The sequence below is a fragment of the Acipenser ruthenus genome, chromosome 2 (assembly GCF_902713425.1).
Source record: "Acipenser ruthenus chromosome 2, fAciRut3.2 maternal haplotype, whole genome shotgun sequence".
Classification (NCBI taxonomy): domain Eukaryota; kingdom Metazoa; phylum Chordata; class Actinopteri; order Acipenseriformes; family Acipenseridae; genus Acipenser; species Acipenser ruthenus.
Window position 1 is genome coordinate 64,815,784 of NC_081190.1, and position 19,497 is coordinate 64,835,280.

Below are 19,497 nucleotides of genomic sequence, written 5' to 3' on the forward strand. Positions count from 1 at the left end.
TCGGTCAGTTGCAGTAAGAGGAAAGTAAACAGTATTGAAAAATAAACGGTGCAAGACCCTCGTGCTATTTTGCAAGCAGCGACTTTGGGAGTTGCTTTTCTTTATAACTTAAAGACGAAATGGGCCGCTGGTTAAAGAAAAGCACCTTGCAGCAACGTGGCACCTGATTGTTCTGCTGAAGGCAAAAAAAAGTTGTTTGATTGTTCTGCTGAAGTTGTTTGATTGTTCTGCTGAAGGCAAAAAAAAAAAAGTTGCCACCGTTGTTGAATGAAAAATCTGATTCATAATGTAATGATAAAACACAAACAAGAGATACTAGTGAAGTGAAAGGCAAAACAGATAGATTTCAGCCAAACTGGCTGAAGATTTACCCATGGCTGGAGTTTAATAATGGTCAAATTAGTTGTTTAGTCTGCAGTCTATGCAAACTAACGTTTGCTAACCACTGTTACAAACCCTCTACGTTAATGAGGCGTTCTCGTGGCAGTGCACACAACGTAGCTTTGAAAAAGAAACGTGAAGTAGAAGCTTCACGTCAGGCAAAGGCACTGGAGAGTGCAGATAAATAGAACAGTAGATACATACAGAGGTTTTGTTGAGCAGCTTGCTATGAAATACAAATTACTTACCTGAAGCAACTCCACTGTGAATGATAATGCCTTTTTTTGCCATTTCCTCCCTAAGATTTTGGAATCCCCCCCCCCCCCCCCCCCCAATCATTTGGCTGGAGCATAGTGGGGAAATCCCACCCCCACCCCCCAGCACACAAAAATGAAATTCAAGCCCTACTTACCTGCTAATTAAATAGGTATATTTATATCAAGGTTTTGAATATGGTTCCCATGATGAGTTTGCCATATATAAGTATACAGTAGTTGTATGCAATGACCCCTTGTTGATGGACTTCACTTCAATTAGAAACTTAAGTATTGTTGTACGATTTGACTTTATATACATTTCTTTTATGTTCATAGGAAAATGAACATTTAAAGAAATTCCAGGTGACGTGGGAATTGCACAACAAGCACCTTTTTGAAAATCTTGTATTTTCTGAGCCACTTCTACACAGCTGTTTACCTACACTAGTAGCACAGTTAAGGTAAGAGGATTATTACCTCTGAATCAGATATAAACAATGTAATATATCAAATGTCTCTTCCTTGCCAATCCAAAATAGATGTACTTTTATTAGCCATAAAGTACCGGTGAACTAACTGACATTGCTTATCAGTTGAAAGAGCATTGATAAAAATTAGATTGTGGTTACCTGGTAATGAAGTTCCTATAAAAAAACTGCCATAGCATAAAAATCTACACAGATGTCTGAAGAAGATAAACATAACTCTGTCACAATTAAATACGAAACACTTCCAAACAAATGTTTGCCTACTGTCACACAGATGGAAATATAGAATACAGATTTTTTTTTGATTTTTTTTTTTTTTTTTTTATAAATTTAGTCGTTGCCAATTATTTTTATTATTTTCTCCCAATTTAGAATGGACAATTTTTTTTTTTTTTAGGCTCATCTCACCGCTACCACCCCTACGCTGACTCGAGAGCGTGTGCCGTCAGCCGACCTCTTTTTTTTTTTTTTCACACTGCGGACTCATCATGCAGCCACCCAAGAGCTACAGCGTCGGAGGACAACGCAGCTCTCGGGCAGCTTACAGGCAAGCCCGCAGGTGCCCGGCCAGACTACAGGGGTCGCTGGTGCACGGTGAGCCGAGTATACCCTGGCCGACCTAACCCTCCCTCCCCCCGGGGGCGCTCGGCCAATTGAGCGCCACCCCCTGGGAGCTCCCGTCCACGGTCGGCTGTGGAATAGCCTGGACTCGAACTTGCGACGTCCAGACTATAGAGCACATCCTGCATTCCACGTGGAGCGCCTTTACTGGATGCACCACTCTGGAGCCCCCTCATTTGTTTTTAATTGGTATAATTCAAGTAATGTTTGGGACATCAAACATTTTGTGCAATCCGACATTACCTGAGACCCATCAAACGTTACCTTAAATAAATAAAAAAAATCTTCCATAACAAAATGAAAAAAAAGGTATTTATACTGTAAGCACAATGTACAGGGTGGGCCTTCCCTTATGTACCCATTTGCTATAGCATAGTCAGTACACTACAATAAAAGAGCTGTCATAATAGGGTACATAGTTCTGGCCCATCTTTTAGAATTAAATGTAAATGTGACAATTATTTTGTTTCCATTTAAGAGCTTCCTACACTGATGGCTGTATCTTACAGTAATCTGTTACAGAGCACACAGTTCAGCTTTTAAACAATTCCTGTGGTGTATTACCTATGTATCTGTCTTTTTTATTATTACCAATTTGTTTAGGCTTGGAATGGCGTCGCACGACTCATACAGTGAAGATATGTACAGTACCCTTCTTCAGAGTTACCATCAGCTTGATCAGGAAATGAATTTAGTCTCTGTTGAGTGGCTAGAATGCGAAAAACGAATAGATGATTATGTTGATGAACAGGTAAGACTAAATATTTACCTTTTATCACACAGAATAATTAATGATGCAGTATCTTGTTAAACTGTGCAGATGTAATGAACAGTTAAAGTACAATGAAAGAGTCATCACATCCACATTTTCTAAGAGCAAAGGTCAGTTTTACATAAAAACAAAGGCCAGAACTCTTTTTAAAAAGCAGTTGTTAGAGTTGCCAACTGTTAGCAGAAACTAACTTTCAAATACGTTCTTAAAGTGCTGATAAACGAGACTGACACTATGAAACTAAACTTCATCTTTTGGTGCAAAAGAAGGTTTTCTGGTGTGTGGGCCAGATAACTCCCAAAAAGAATAATATTCCCAGATACTTGAAATTGATGAGAATTCACCCCCTAATGTTTAGATTTCACCCCAGGTATGTGCATAATATAATCAGCAACCCAAACCACTACCAAACACAGACCCGATTCCAGAGAGAGGTGTTTAACTAGACAAATGAGTAAAGGCAAGCTCACACATTTTTTTAACATACTTTATTTGTGATTGCAACAGGATATGTTGTTCACTTTGAACTGATCTTTAAAAGCCCCAATTGGGTATCCCCTTTTAAATATGTTCATCTCCTTTACCTACCTGATTGTGGAAGGTTCATTATTATATTCATGAGTTCAAGAAAGATGCACTTTGTTAGGATTTTACCCTGTATTTCTGTGTTAAGGTACCTTAAGCTTCCATTGAGATATATTCCAATTATATCCGTTCACAAAAAAAAAAAAATCCAACACTTCTCGTATCTTTTAATAAAAGTTTGAAAAGCTACTCCAAGGAAAAAATAATCCCACTCTATTGCTTTCTTTAAACCACATCTGTGAATTTTCAGAGATGTGAAATACTTGCTGTTATATTGTGATACATTAGGATGGCACATGTTTCTGTATCTGACAGCATAAGAAATCTGCAGATTAGTGGATGCATCAATACTTTTTATTTGAGCAAAATATATGTGCTAGATAGATAAGCACTGATTTCTATCTTTTTTTTTAAAGATGGCATTGAAAACAAAGCAGCACATGTTGAAAGAAGACTGGGAGTTCTTTAAACAAAGAAGGTTTATTGAAGAACAGGTAATTTTGTTTTAATTTGTTGCACTGTAAGAATTTGCTTGTTTTGGTAGTTTTATTAAAATGACAGGTGTTTGGAATTTCAGCTAACAGGTCACACTTGAATAAGATTAAGTCTCACCTGAGTGTGTTTACTGCTAGGGGTTGTTCATGCAGCTATTGGAGGAACAGTTTATTTAAGAGGAGTCTGATTTGCTGAAACTCCAGGTTCATGATAATTTAAACACTTATGTCATATGCACATTTATGCCAAATGTAAGAACAGAGCACTAGTGAATAAGAAATGGCAATGAAATGTTAAATCACAATTTCATGAACGATTTCTCCCAGATATATGCAAGCGCCTAAGTGTGACAGATAGAAGGACTGATGGAGGAACACAAAGACAACCCAACACAGACAATATTCCAGGAATCTGATACTCTTAACAACATGCTACATTTTAATACCAAGTTCCATCACAATTGGATAAGTGGTTTTCTAGATGTATGGAAAAATGTTGAGTGTGACGCCTCATTGTATGTAGAAATACTGTACATCGCTGAGTTCTGAAAAGTTCTGGAATTTTTTTAACGTTTACTGAGAAAAGATAAAAAAAACTAAATTTTGAAAGCTTTCATTTAAATAGCACCAAATTTTTTAGCTTTTGATTTTGGATTTGTTAATATTGATTTTGTTACATAATTTTGTGTTTTTGTTTTTTCCCCAGTTAACAAACAGCAAGAAATCACTTCCAGGTGAAAATAATTTCACAGACACTATGAGACATATGCTTTCATCTAGACTGAGCATGTCTGACTGCCCGAACTGTAACTATAGACGTAGGTAAGTCCCTTAGTCATAGGATTTAAAACCTGGGATGGTAAGTATCTATTTGATTGTCTAGTAGATAAGTGATATTAGTAAATCATCATCAATTTTTATAAAGCGGTGTTTGGTTTCTTAATCTCCAAGCAGTAACTGCTATAGTTTATTCATATTAACCAGGCCAATGAACAGCTGTTAGTAGTTTCATTAGTATCTGAGGGGCTAGCATTGACATAGAACTGTTTCACTCCTCTAGGTGTACCTGTGATGACTGTAGCCTTTCACATATTCTGACGTGTGGCATTATGGATTCTCCAATAACTGATGACCTTCATATAAACCAGTTACCATTGCAAGTGGAGTCTGCTCCTGACTACCTCTCTGAAATACGCCCACCCAGCATGTCATCTGCTAGCTCAGGGTCGGGCTCCAGCTCTCCCATCACCATACAGCAGCACCCGAGACTCATCCTGGCAGACAGTGGCTCAGCCCCCACCTTGTAAGTGATTTGTAACGTGACAATCCACAAAACCTTAAAATAACCAAAATATGTACTGATACGTTTCCCAAAGTGGGGGTCGCGACCCAAATATGGGTCGAAGCAAGGTTTCCGATGGGTCGCCAAACAATCTAGAAGATATGACATTCAGTGCACACTGTTAAGATTTTGTTTCACTATACAACTTATGCTTATATTCAAAATAAATATAATTTGCATACAAATCATTAGCAGTAATTCTGTAAACAATGTATTGTTTTATCAACAGTCTTCTGCTTTAAATATGAACCAAAAAAATAAAGCATAAGGTGACATTTTATGTGCGGTTACTTGTTATTTTTAAAACAGTTGTTAAAATGGATGCAAAACGAAAAAATGTCGAATCCTACTTGCAGCTCAAAGAAACAAAACAAAACTAAAAAATCTTATTAACTTTGGTTTTTCTTACATTGGTGACAAGGATGATCCATATCCTCATGTGTCATTTGTTGTAAAGTACTGGCTTCCGAAAGCCTTAAACCGTCAGCATCTTCAGATGCTGGGAAAGGATACGAGTCTTTCCAGAAGAAAGATGATCAATTAGCTAAACAGCAAAACATTCTTAACTGTCTCTGAAGGAGTGAATGTGTCCTACCTGGTTACAATGCATATTGCAAAAAACTGCACAACTTACTGTTGTCGGTATGTTTGCAATGCTTGATGTTGAATTGAAAATTAAAACTGTTATTCAGTGTGTTACAACACAATTTTAAATTGACATTGTAACGTGGAGGTAAAGGAAGCAATCCAGGCAAGTATTCTGGTCTCAAAGGTGCGGTTTATTTTACAGGAACGAGACGTTCAATAAAATTAATGCAATAAACTATAACAAACACAGGATAAATAAAAAAACTTTAATAAACAGGCAGCTAACAGTCTCTGTGTGTCAAAAGAACAGGTTCTCTCCCACAGCTCCAAAACTCTCACACTTCACCCAGCCCCTCCCTCTGCCAGGCTTACATTTGGCTCCGTCATGCGCTCTCCTCCAATCACAGGCATGCATTCCAGTCCCACCACCCATTATCTCAATGCACCCACATAGTCCATCAGTCCCCATGGGGGCTCTCCTTCAAATGCATGTCTGCGATCGGCTGCAGTCCCGTTGTCCGCGCAAAGGGGACCCTTAACTCAAAAACCTGGGCTGGCTGTCGTGTGAAAGAACTTTCGTAGAAGTTTAAAATCCTGTTACACGTATTCACAGGGATGTAAGGGCTAAATAAATGTCAGTAGCCATCTAGAGCGCTCTGTTTATTGATCTTCGTTCTCTCTTGAACATAAAGTTGTTTAATATGCACTATGTGTTTCTTGAGTGAAGTCTAATTATTTGAACTGAGAGCGATTTTGAAGAACTTTCTGTCCCTTTGTCTTCAATTACGTTAACTGGTCGACAGCTGGCTGCAATCCACACTGCGAGTGTATTTGTTAAGGCTTTTTGTTTTGAAGTACTCCCTGGTTTCTTATTGAAGCACCCCAGCATAGTTTGCTTCTGAGTTGTCGCACGGCTGGACGTTCCTGTTGATTCTCCTTCGTTGCTGAAGATGGCCTTGCCTCAGCAAAGGAATGTTTTGCACATAAATGATTCTGCCAACTACTCCCGCTCCCCTGGTATGAAAAACTTTGCTTGCAAATGAAACGGAACACCCTTTCTTTTCCAATGATTTTTCCTTCCAGCTGTCGCCACTTGGTACCGTTTGTGACGACTCGCGTAATTTCCCTCATGTTAGTTACTTTGGATTTTAACCCAATAATGTCCAGACAGAAAAAAAAAAAAATAATAATTCTGCACGATTTAAATTGTAAAAAAAAAAAAATAATCAGCGATCAACTCTTTAGTTGTTGATTTAATCCGTCCGATTAATCTGTTACATGTGTACGCTGTAAATGTGGGTCATGGGGATTTTACTTGATACGGATAGCTCTAATTTATATATAGCTGACATGCATTTGTCTTGTCTTTATTTCTGTAGCATCATCTCTTTTAATCCATCATTATTATTTCATTTTTTTTAGCTGTAGTGATGATGATGATGATGACGATGTGCCACCGCTATCGGCTAAGTTTGCAGATATATACCCAATGAATAACTATGATGATGCCGAGGTTGTGGCCAATATGAACGGAATGCATGGTGAACTGAATGGTGGGGGCGAAAACATGGCACTAAAAGATGAGGTGTGTCTGTCTTGTCTTCTGTGCAACATGAAAAAATAACCCTTGATGCTACAGTTTTTTGTAACTTGCTTTCTATTTTATCATTGTCACTCAAAATAATTCTTGTCTTTTATATCTCTTATGCATTATGATAAATTAGTGTTTTGTAAAGTGAGTTACTTACAAATTTCATCATACCCAGACAACATGTCAACATCAATCATACTTTGTCTATATGGTAATTACAGAGAAAGATAAACCCTTTCCTGATTTTTCCCAACTTTTTGCTAAGGTTTGGGTTTGGAAAGTATCTTTAATGAAATGGCATGAAATGAACACACACTGGGTTGGGTAGGGGACACATACGCAGTGAGAGTTTCTCTTGACCTCCGTTATTTCATTCTAATTTTCAACAGTCTCCACAAATAAGCAGTACGAGCAGCAGCTCCTCAGAAGCAGATGATGATGAAGCCGATGGGGAGAGCAGCGGGGAGAGTCTGACCCCTGGAAAAATAGCTCTAATGAAGGATGATTTAGAGAGGGACAGTCCTCCACCGTCTTACCCAACTCAACAGGTGAAGAGTTTAAAGGCCTTCTGTAAAATGTATTTCTGTGTTGAAATACGAAAATCCAAAATTTAAGTGTATATACTCTAGTTCACTTTTTGTCTAATGGGCACCAAACTTTAAACTAAGCAATACATTTGCATTGTTGACACTTAGGAGCCCTGGCCTCCATCCACTCCTTTTTGTGTGAGATGTATTAAATACCAGGATTCTTTTAAGGGGAAACCTTTGGGATGTATAAACACATATGATTTGGTTGTAATTAAATTTAAATGTGGTGGGTTTTTTTTACAGGTTGATCAGGTTCAGCACGCTTGTGAATGTCATGTTTGTAAGCAAGAAGCAGCTGGACTAAATGCAGCAGCACTTTCATTGGGACAACATCCATCTGGCCAACAGTTCTTTAAAAAAACTTCTCACCCTGCTCTGCACCTATACCCACACATCCATGGGCACCTACCGCTACACAACATCTCTCACCTACCCAGGCCTCTTCTCCACCCCACTCTTTATTCAAGTCCACCCTTTTCACACAATAAGGTAAGGCTTGCTTTTTTTCCCTCCCCCAGAAGACTTCTGTCAGGAATACATTTGAATATTTTAATTGAGTTGAATGACATATAAAGATTCTTGCCACATCTAACTTATTTTCTACAAGAACTATTGCTTGTGACATGGTTAGAATGGAAATGGCTGAGTGTGTATAAAGAGTTTTACGACAATGTATCCAAAATGTGTTTGACATACAAACACAAGTTTTTTAGATAAGAATTCTTCAGCTCAAGTACAAAGAGTTATTAAAAGGTTCTGGGCCAAATTTTTATTTAGTACCCAAATAACTTCAAAACTATGCAGCTTTCATTTTGTATTATAATGGAATCTAATGTATATACCTCACGTTTATCGAAATAAAACAGCTGGTTTTTCATATTAAATCACTGACTAAAAATAATTGTTCCCAACAGTATGGTGACCATCAAAAAAAAATTGAAATTTAAAATAAAATAGTAATAAAATAATTTTAATAATGAGATGTCCTTTTTCAGACACTTCCTTCAGCTTCGACATCTAACCATACAGGTAAACATCAGGTATTCAATGCTTCCCTTCAGGACCATATCTACCAGAACTGCTTTGGGAACACCACAGACTGGAACAGTTCTTTACCCCCATCTCTTAAATTTGAAAACTTGTGGGAATCCACTGTTATGAAAAACTGGAACCCTGCCATTTTTCTACAAGAACCACAGTCAGGTGAGGGATGCTTGGGTAGAGGTAATTGAAGATTCAGACATAATGGGGTCTATTCAGTTGAGCTGAGCGTCAGCATATATTTACTACAGACAGTGATTAAATCATTAAAATGGTACACTTACTGATGGTGTGCATGTTTATACACTAAAAAGAAACCCAAGTACAGTTTTTAAGTTGGATTCTCCTTGGTATGCAAATCAACTTAATTTAATGATAATGGGAGCATTTTGATCTGCTGTATAGATTAATTGAATATAACCCAATTTCTACAAAGCACGTATGTATGTTCACAATTATATTTGACAAGTGTACCTGTTGTGTAAGAACATTTGGCAGCATTTTTTTAAAACTTTACACTATGACCTTTTACCCTTTTTATATAAACAGGTACTACTTCATTTTCTATATTTTGTTAGGTGATATGTTGGGCCCTGCTGTCCCAGAAATTAGACCAGACACACTTCCACCTTCATCCAGTACAGAAACCACGTCCACCATGGAAACCAAGGAAAAAAAGAACACCGCCAAGAAAAAATGTCTCTACAATTTCCAAGATGCCTTTATGGACCCAAACAAAGTTGTCATGGCCACCTCTTCAGCCACGTCATCGGTTTCCTGCACTGCTACTACTGTCCAGTCAAGTAATAATCAGATCAAAGTTTCATCTAAAAGGCCCACTTCCCTAGGTAAAGAGGGAAGGAGTACAAAGGGACCTTTAGCCATGCATTACAAGGATAGAGTGAAAATTAACATATTTGAACAAAATGCACTTTAATGTTGCATTTCCATTTGTTCAGCCTTTTTAGTAATTTTCACCATAGCCCGTCAGTGTAATTCCCTCACAGCTAAAATTAATACAAATAAAATTAAACAACTCAGATAGGAAGTGGAGTTTAAATTACCAATGGAATTTAAGTATTTTCTTTTAATGAACTGTCTTACTAAAAAGCTTTTTATAGTGTACACTACTTTTAAAGAGTATGTAGCAAGGTTCCAAAGAATATAGCACTACACATCCCCACATGTTGCTACAACTCTAAATAACATACCTGTAATTTTTCTTTTCATTGTTAACAGCCTGACAACTTTGTACACTTAAAATTTTAAAGTCTGTTTCAAAGCTATTTTTTAAATGTCTGCTCTAGTGCACTGATAGTGTAAGGATTATTTCCCACCAGCCAGAGCACTTGTTATGGTTTTTTTTTTTTTTTTTTTATAAATGTATTGCTCTTCCTGCAGTGATTTAGAGGACAGATCTCAAACCCCAGTGCACTAGAGCAGCCATTTTGAAAAGAGCTTTGAAACAGAATTTAAAGTTATAAGTGTAAAAAATTGTCAATGTTAACAATGAAAAGAAAAATTACAGGTATGTTACTTAAAAAGTTGTAGCAACACGTGGAGATAATGCTTTGTTTTTCGGAACTCCGCTAGTTACTCTGATCTCTGAGTTACATGTTTTACTCTTTGCCATTAATATTTAATAACCATATAGCCTAAATTGTATGTTTTCTTAACTTAAGGCAGCCTTCCCTTCAGGAAGATATTATTGGTAAAAAATGAATAGTTGTAAAAAGAAATACTTTGTGTATTATTGTTTGTTTGACATAAAACAAACCCAACTGACTTGTATTAGTGTACGCAATTTTGGCTTCTAACCTGCTTGTTTTATTTTAGGTGAAGTATTCCACAATATAGGCAAAGAGGACCACAGGCACTCCACTCCAACTGCACCTAGAAGTAGCCCCACAGGTTTAGCATCACTTCCCTCCCTAACGGCTACAGCACTGTCTCCTGCCTCTGCGCCTCATCTACCCAATCTCGGAACTCAACATTTCCCAAAGACTGCCGCTACAGCACCTGGGTTTATGGATCCTCACCAAGGACTCTGCCCCACCACTGTTGTACTCCCTGCTGCTACCACAGAAAACTCTGTGAGCGCTCCACCTAGTGTTTGCAGGTTTGTTCACTGTTGTCAATCAGGACGGATAGGTGGTTTACTGACAAGGGGACATCAATACAAGTTTTAATAATTATTGTTCAAATCAATTTTACCTTACTGTAGAACCAAAGGCATAGGCAAGTATTGGGGTTGGTGTTTTATGATAAATACTTACTGTTTATCCCCAAGTATTTCAGTATGAAATTAAACTACAATGCCTTAAAAAAAAAATAAGGAAACATGACACCACACATCCCATTGAAAATCAGACAATATATACATTACATTGTGAATTGTCTTTTTAATATAGCATATCAGGCAATATCTTTACCAAGATAGTTCATCCATAACAATAAAAATCTCAATACAGTGAGCAGTAAAACTTACAAAAAAAAAAAAAAAACTTTGAAAAAGACTTCCAGTAGAAATGTTTGTGAACTAATTAAGATTCTTTATAATTTTTAAACACATAAAGATTTTAGATTTTGTTGAGAATCTAATTGCAATGTGATTAAACTTATTTTAAATAGATTGTGAGACTGTTAATGTTCTAAGGTCCTAGTCCAACTTTGTTTTGATGTGTGTATTTATTTCTGTTCATGTAGTGACCCAGATTGTGAGGGTCATCGCTGTGAAAGCAATAATGTGTATGACCATCAGCAGTATGATGGGGAGGAAAGCCAGGATGAGGACAGTTGTTCAGAACATAGTTCTAGCACCTCCACGTCCACCAATCAAAAAGAAGGAAAATACTGTGACTGCTGCTACTGTGAATTCTTTGGGCATGGTGGGGTAAGTGTGTTTTATTTCTTACATTGGTTCATGTGCGTGGTTTGCAGGGTGAGTCATACAGTGCAGGTTTGCATCCTGGCTGTGTGAAGTGGCTTGGGATTCCGAAGGCAGTGTATCATTGGCTCTGGCACTCCCATTGGTTAGGGGGACAAAACCGTCAGGAACTGTTTCTTCTCATCGTGCTACAGTGAACCGTGCTGTCCAGGCACCCAGTGAGCTCAAAAGTAGACACCTGCAGGGCTGGCCTTTGTCCTCCAGAGGCCAGGAGCTCGCTGACATCTGCTCTCGAGTTCCTGGGTGTAAAAGAGGAAGCTGGCTCGGTCGAGGTGATCTTCAGTTTTCTTGAGGCATTTCAAATTGGGGAGAAAATTGTGGGTAAAATAATTGAGCACATTAAATTAAAAAAAAAAAAAAAGTTCCTCTGTTTCCTGATTCAGATTTTGTGAGTTAAATAATGACTTAATGCTTCAGTGCACATTCTTCAATTTACTCAGTTGATGTATACTGTTTTTTTGTGAGTGCTTCCATAGGCCATAGACAAAATTCTATGGTGAACATTTATGCGATTACAGCATTTATGATAGACATTCATGGTTTACATTACAGATATGTGTTATGTTTGTGCTAACTGTTTATTGACCATGTCGGAAGTTAATATTTCTTTCTAATCTATAGCCTCCAGCTGCACCAACCAGTAGAAACTATGCAGAAATGCGTGAGAAGCTGCGCTTGCGTCTAACAAAGAGGAAGGAGGAACAGCCAAAGAAAGACGATCCACTCAGCGACAGAGAAGGTGTTGAAGACCACCGGAAAGTGGAAGATCTATTACAGTTTATAAACAGCTCAGAGTCCAAACCAGTTAACAGCTCCCGGGCAGCAAAAAGGGCGCGGCACAAACAAAAAAAGGTAATTCTTGTTAAACTTCACCTAGGATGTATGATATTTGGCGCAGATTGCTGTCGTTCAGTTTGCAGGCTTATGTGAAGTCTCCAAAACAGCTTGATTTCAGTACAAAATTGAACCAACCAATACCAGATATTGCAGATATTATCAATCAAGTCTTTCTCACCTAATCAATATAACAGCTTCACAAACATTTTAGTACCTCTTGTTTTGCCATTCCATGATTTTGTGATTACAGCATTTGTTCTTCACTACTGTCTCTTCTTTTTATTTTGGTATTTTATTACAGTTTTAGTGTGGTATTTATTGACTAAACATGTATCATTGATAGTTATTGTAGTGTTTGTGATAAGTATTTTGTTACTTCATTGCTGGTCAGTAGGGATCTCAATCATTTTTTCCCATTGAGGGTCCAGGACTCAATGAAAAAAACTGAAGGTCCCAGAGGAAATTTTGGGTGTTCCAGTGAACATGTTGAGGGTTCAATAAAGTACAAAGTCTTAATGTTATGGTACACCATCTTTTTTTAATTTAAGTTTTGACACATTTTTAACAACAGTAATAATAAGAAAGCCACAAACATAACTATTTTTCTGTTTAAAAGAATGAAGACCAAAAAGGCATAGCAATAGAATCCAAACACAACCAACCATTGTATTCAACCAGGCATCCCCCAGGGCTGTGTTTTTCACGGATTTACATAAAATGGACCCATTGCCGTGTAATATGTAGTTCCCTGTGAATTTCAATTTCTGAAAGAATAGTGTAAATGTACATAATTTGTAATCACTTAAAGGTTTGCTTTATTGACGCACCACCTGTTACTGTACACTGCATTTAGGAACCCAGCAGTCCGTTTTACTTTGCTTCTGGTAAGTGATTGAACACACTGCATAGAGCTGCATGATTTCTTTAGAATGTCTGCAATGGAAAGGACACCAGCTACGTCAAAGAAATATTTCAAATAAAGATTGCTCTGTCCAGTATAAGAAAGGGACATTTCACATGTCCATTGTTGTTTTTACATTTATTTATTTTTATTTTGTTTGATACTTCACTGGTGGGGATAATACTGTAGAATGTCCTTAAAGGTGTGCATAAACTAATTTAGTATTTACTGTTTTATAGGTAAGCATTGAAATATTTAGGAACATTTGTTGTATAATAACTAGAGAACATTAGCCATTTTGAATGTGACACCATTTTTTTCTGCTTTTAATAAATATGTTTAGTTGTGAAAGGTCTTGAAATACCTATTTTTAGGCCGTGAAATGTCATGAAATTAGCAATTTTTTACAGTGGGGAAAAAATACAGCCCTACCTATCAGGTTTTTAATCAGCTGCTTAAGCTTGGGAAGCAGTCGGCAAGAAAGCCTGAAATAGATTTCAGCAAAACTCGCAAACTTTCACAGGAGGTCAAGTTAAACAGGAGAGCAACTCAGTATAGTGTTCAGTACTTCAATCTGCTTCGATCCAAGACGTACCTGTGTCCATGTTTTCCAGTTCTCCACAGCAGGAACTACAACTCTGAGTACGAGCATCTGTAATACCTGCATGATTTAAAAAAAAGTATAATAATAATAATCTGTTGTTGGTCTGCTTACGCCAGACAGACAGACAGACGCGCGTCCAGGGGACACCGACCACACATATGGATCAGGTTATTGATTACAATACACATATATCAGTTCCATTTAATCATGTCCTCTGTTTAAGGCATTATATAGAAAAAAATTATATGGAATTCTAAATGTATTGTATCCTAGTATATAAAAGTAAGCATTTCACTTGAGTGGGGAGAAATAATTAACAGTTAGTAATAGAACTTCAACATTAGGAACCTAAATGTTATTATGTTCTGCAGATGGAGGAAAAAGCCCGCCTTGATGCAGAGGCCTTGGAGAGGGAGCAGCAGCAGATACTTGAAGAGAAAAGGCGGAGGGAGGAGGAGGAGAGACTCAAACAAGAGCTTCAGCGGCTTCAAGAACGTCAACTACTCCGTGCTGCCAAGAAAAAGAAAAAAGAGAAAATGAGAGAGGCTCTCAAAACAGCCCCTGTTCTTCAAAACCCTCAGCCCTTAAAGGAGACTGCTCAGAATGCCTTAGTAAACCTTCAGAATGGTAAGCTGCAGTCATGGGACAAAATAATTAATTTACCCTGTTCACCCATTAGACCAGCATTTAATAAAGAGCAAAGAACAGTGCCTGAACCTTTTGTGACAAAGCAGAATTTGGGGAATGAGAAAGACTTTAAGCAGCCTCAGCTATTGCAGAGCCAGAAAGAGGGAAAAGTAAAGCAGCCAGAGATGCTTGTACCTCCTCACACTGTACCACATAGAGAGGTTAATTGCAAGCCAAAGCTAAAACAACAGCTTAGCAAACTGGTCACAGAGGTGGGAAAACAGCCAGCTGAAGCAACTAAGGTCACAGATATCCAGCTGAAGACTGCCAACAAGATCCAGGTAGAATTGAAGTTCAAGCCAGCTGAAGATCTACCTGACCAGGAACTGAAAAAGGAAGAAAAGGTCAATATTACAAATGGCAAGAAGCAATTAATTCATATAAAGGAGGACAAGCCCATGGTAATTATTGAATCAGCACCTCAGTCTGAACAGCAGCAGCAGCAGCAGCAGAATAACAAGCCCAACACAGCTGAATCTCCTCAGCCCAAAGGAAAGACCAAGAAAAATAAAAAGAAGAAAGGAGATAAGCTAAACAATTCCATCGGTGAGTTTACTATTCTGGAGCTTCCTAATTTTAAAACCCATTCAAAAAGTTTAGTGTTTATCATTTAAATATCATATTGAAGAAATCCAGTATTGATTTTTAAAAATAATAAACAATAGGATGTACTATTTTTCGGTGTTTTGGTAAACTATCTTGCTTTTATGATTGGTATTGGAGAGCAGGGGTTCCCTAACTCGCGCGGGCGCCAGTGAATCTACCAGCTGCGCAGACCGGCCTAGAATAAGCTATGAGTCTGCATGAACATAACCTACAGGGCAAGCGTCAATTGCGAGAATTTGCTGGGCACATACATATACCGTAGCCTTTTTATTTCTACCTGTGGCAATGGCGCAGCTTTCAATTGCCAGCCTAGTACGGCTCGGGTAGCTTGAGTTGCTTTTACACTAGAGAAAGGTGAGCCGAGCTGATAGACGTCATGCATAATGAACATGCTGAGTCAATTAAATTAAATATCACAGACTGCAAAAATAGAACTAAGCATTCATTTAATAAAATATTTTTTTATCATGGATTTTTTTTTTCGGAAAAGTACAGAATACGTGTGTGTGGGGGGGGAGTGGGTTGATACACATACCTAAACAAAGGAAGCAAAGATGGGGGACCGTATTACAGGTATACATAATTTAATTACGTCCTTATAAAATGAAACAACATGTGTTTTAACATTTCTATTATTTTTATTTATTTATTTATTTTTGATGCTTCGATCAATAGTGCCAGCCCTAATATCTATACGGTGCTCCCTCGCTATAAGGCTCTCGGTTATAATGCGCCTCACATATAACGCTCCTACAGCATGTCCCCCAATTCCCTATACTAATGATTCATGCAGTATTTCTACAGTAAATACAGTACCGATGTTCAAACTGTAAACAACTTCTCAGTCTAATTTCCGTTTCTGTCTCTCCCTTTTGATTCAGTATCTGAACTGAAGAAAAGCTGCACTGGCACTTTATAACACAGACATCTTATTCAGCATTTGTTTTGTAACTAAATAAATATTAACCCTTTGCGGTCCATTTATTAATCGCGCGTCAGGCATGCCAGGTCTAATTAATTTTCACACGCGCAGTTAATTTTATACGCGCTGTTTAAAAGTATTTTTTTTCACAGTCAAACGGGTTTAAATGGCCCTGCATATCAACAAAGCACACACTAGGCATCTCCAGCCCCGCCCCACCCTTTCGTTTGCTATAGCTTTCATCTATGTAAGAAATAAAAAATAATAATAATAATAGTCGTACATACCGATCGATCATCTCCGGATCACTCGTTTTATCACCAAACTCCTCAATAATGCGATCCAAGTCATTATTTTATTACTATAACATCTGAAAAAAGCTCTGCAAATGTCCATGATAGTCTCTGTGCGCTGACGCACTCAGCCAGCTTGTTTACTATGAACGCCCCATTATCTGATACCTGATACCATGTATGACTATTCATGAAATACGCCTTTTTTTTTTTTTTTTCCGACTTGTCTCGGCTCCTGTCGCTCCCACACGGCAATTGAATGGTTTTCTCGGCTTTTTCCGGAGAAAAAACGACTAAACACCCGTTTATTGCGTTGCTATAATGATGTCGGACCCAGTCCGACAAAGGACCTGTGAGGAATAATTGCAATGTCGGACCCAGTCCGACAATGGACCGCAAAGGGTTAAGCCTATTACATTGTTACCTTTCCTAATGTATTTACTTTTTTGCTGCGAGAGGAGCTGCGGCTTTCTCCGGGAGATGAGACGCTTCAGCCCCACTCTAGCAGGCAAGCCCATTCCCTCTTCCCCTCTCCCAACCCGCTCTCCTTCTCGGACTTGGTTTGGTTGTCTGTCGCTTCGAACTGAACTGAGGGCCTAGAGCCCTCGCGGCTCGGGTGTGCAGGTGGAAAAGGGGTATTAGTAACAAATGCAACATCATTGCAGGATTCTAGTTAAAATCTTAGCGAAGCTGCACCTTCTGTTGCTTGCCAAGAGTGTTTAAAAGTGTTGATAAAACATCTGACAACCCTCATTCAATCGGTCCATCTACCGAGTTAAAATCAAGCACAAAAGGTCAACAACCTAAAGTGCGCTCTGGGATACTTTTAGGGGTGGGCGATATGCATTAAAAATAATATCATAGTATTTTAGATCTTACAGATGATAACGATATATATCACGATATTTTAAGCATTTGTATCAAGGTTTACTTTTAATTGTACTTGCATGCCCTGAAAAGGACAGTGGGGCAGTAGATGTAAAGAACTTTAAAGATGACAGAAAAGATATGCACTTAAATTAACAAATCTTTATTTTGTGTTGCGCCACAGAACAGCAAGTTTAATAGAAAATAGGACATTAGAATCAAAAGAATGGCACAAGCTGACATCGTAACGGCTGCATGTAATAAGAGAAGCACAAAAATAAATACACATGGTATCTGACCAACAAGAATGTGCTGTACAAAAAAGAAATTAACAAAATAAACACAAATGCAGCACCTGATGCCTGGCTGTGTTAAACTTAAACTGTATCATCTCTAAAAACACACAATGAGCACAAAAGGCATAATCCCTAAAGTGCAGGAAATTACCCGTAACTGCAAAACAAAAATCTTGTGTGCCTTCTACTGACAATAAATTCCCCCAAAATTCCGTCACCCACAAAACAACTGAAAACATACTGTCACTTTAGTATAATAATACAGACCCTACCCCAGTTACTGTCTTGCAGTGACATGCAATTCACCCAGCTATCCAGGCTGTAGCTAACATTTTGCTGCTACGTTTTACAAGTTTTTTGCCATAAAAAACAAGTCTGTCAGCAGTGTGGAGTAGTGGTTAGGGCTCTGGACTCATGACCGGAGGGTTGTGGGTTCAATCCCAGGTGGGGGACACTGCTGTTGTACCCTTGAGCAAGGTACTTTACCTAGATTGCTCCAGTAAAAACCCAACTATAAATGGGTAATTGTGTGTAAAAAAAAATAAAAAAATAATAATTGTAAGTTGCCCTGGATAAGGGCGTCTGCTAAGAAATAAATAATAATAATAATAATAATTTGGAACGACTGCAGGTAACAATGTTTCCACAGGTGCTGAAGACTCTCTCAGATGGAGAGCTTGTTGCTGGAATGCACAAATATTCTGTGCAAGTCTGTTCAGTCTTGGAAAGTTCACCTGTTGAGCTTTCCACCAGGTAGTGGATCTGATTCACTGTCAGCCAGAGCAGTGAGCAAGTAGTGATTCACTTCAAGCTCTATTGCTTCCTTCTCAGGTACATTGGGGGCAGCTGTATCTCCTGGCATGCTGCTCATCTTGAAAAAGCTGCCCAAGGTCGTCTTTGTCTTTTTGGGTAGTGCTCCCCCTTCTCCTTGGGGATCGGTCTCGGTGCTGCTGCTGCTGCTGGCAATGCTGTGACAGCAGTGACAGTGATTCCAACTCTGACACCACTCTTGTTTGAATGGTGGCAACCTTGACCTCACTGATATAATGCACCTTAAATCTTGGGTCGGCAAAAGATGCAGTGTCCAGAAGATCTTGGGTGTCAGAGTACTTATCATTGAGAAGTCAAACTCTTAATTTTAGTGGACTTTGTGAGTTCTGTATCCTCTTCTTTCAAGGCTAAAACACTGTTGTTAAGAAGATGTAAGACAGGTTTCAGGTAAGAGACACTCACATAGTTTTCACCTGAAAGAACATCAGTGAAATCCAGCAATGGGCCAAGAGGCTTGTTCACTGAATCCAGGACATCAATGTCCTGCCACGTAAGAACTAGGTGCTTGTTGTTGTTTTTTTTTTTTTTTTTTTTTATCTGCAGCTAGGACCTGAGTTAATGTTTTTTCCTGTTCCAGCACCCTTTGGATCATTTTCTGACGAGATCCCCAACGTGTAGATGACTCTGTTGTCATCTGGTGCGAGGTAGATTGAGCTCACCTTGAGCGAAAGCCAGTGCCCTCCTTTTTTTCCAGCTGTAAGAGAAAGTGCTCACCATCTTCTTGCACACACCAACAGCACGGTCAATGCGGGAATCACCTTTCACACTGTTTTCTATGAAAAATAAAAAAAATAAAGAAAAAGCAAATATTAGGAATAATCTTTATGGAATGTAAAACTATATAGCTATTCTTTTAGAAATGGGGGAAAAAAATATTACATTTATACCTCATATTAATATTTTCTCAAATAATAATAAAATGTTTTCCATAAGTACTGATGGGGGGGGGGAGCTGT

The 19,497-nt window shown here is 38.3% G+C and overlaps 1 protein-coding gene across 5 annotated transcripts in view; it reads left to right on the forward strand.

The window, feature by feature from the left end:
• The window catches only part of LOC117409090 (protein FAM193A-like), a 49,541-nt gene that overhangs the window by 21,975 nt on the left and 8,069 nt on the right, over positions 1-19,497 (forward strand). For 2 of the 5 annotated variants that reach the window (XM_058999073.1, XM_034014725.3), the window contains exons 7-20: positions 975-1,099; positions 2,351-2,498; positions 3,521-3,598; positions 4,305-4,420; positions 4,659-4,901; positions 6,951-7,113; positions 7,509-7,667; positions 7,953-8,198; positions 8,705-8,912; positions 9,329-9,598; positions 10,587-10,869; positions 11,457-11,643; positions 12,319-12,549; positions 14,411-15,272. In XM_058999073.1, the coding sequence (XP_058855056.1) occupies positions 975-1,099; positions 2,351-2,498; positions 3,521-3,598; positions 4,305-4,420; positions 4,659-4,901; positions 6,951-7,113; positions 7,509-7,667; positions 7,953-8,198; positions 8,705-8,912; positions 9,329-9,598; positions 10,587-10,869; positions 11,457-11,643; positions 12,319-12,549; positions 14,411-15,272 (3,319 nt within the window). The remainder of the gene's footprint in view (positions 1-974; positions 1,100-2,350; positions 2,499-3,520; positions 3,599-4,304; positions 4,421-4,658; positions 4,902-6,950; positions 7,114-7,508; positions 7,668-7,952; positions 8,199-8,704; positions 8,913-9,328; positions 9,599-10,586; positions 10,870-11,456; positions 11,644-12,318; positions 12,550-14,410; positions 15,273-19,497) is intronic. The other 3 variants (XM_058999077.1, XM_034014732.3, XM_058999067.1) reach the window with 3 other exon arrangements.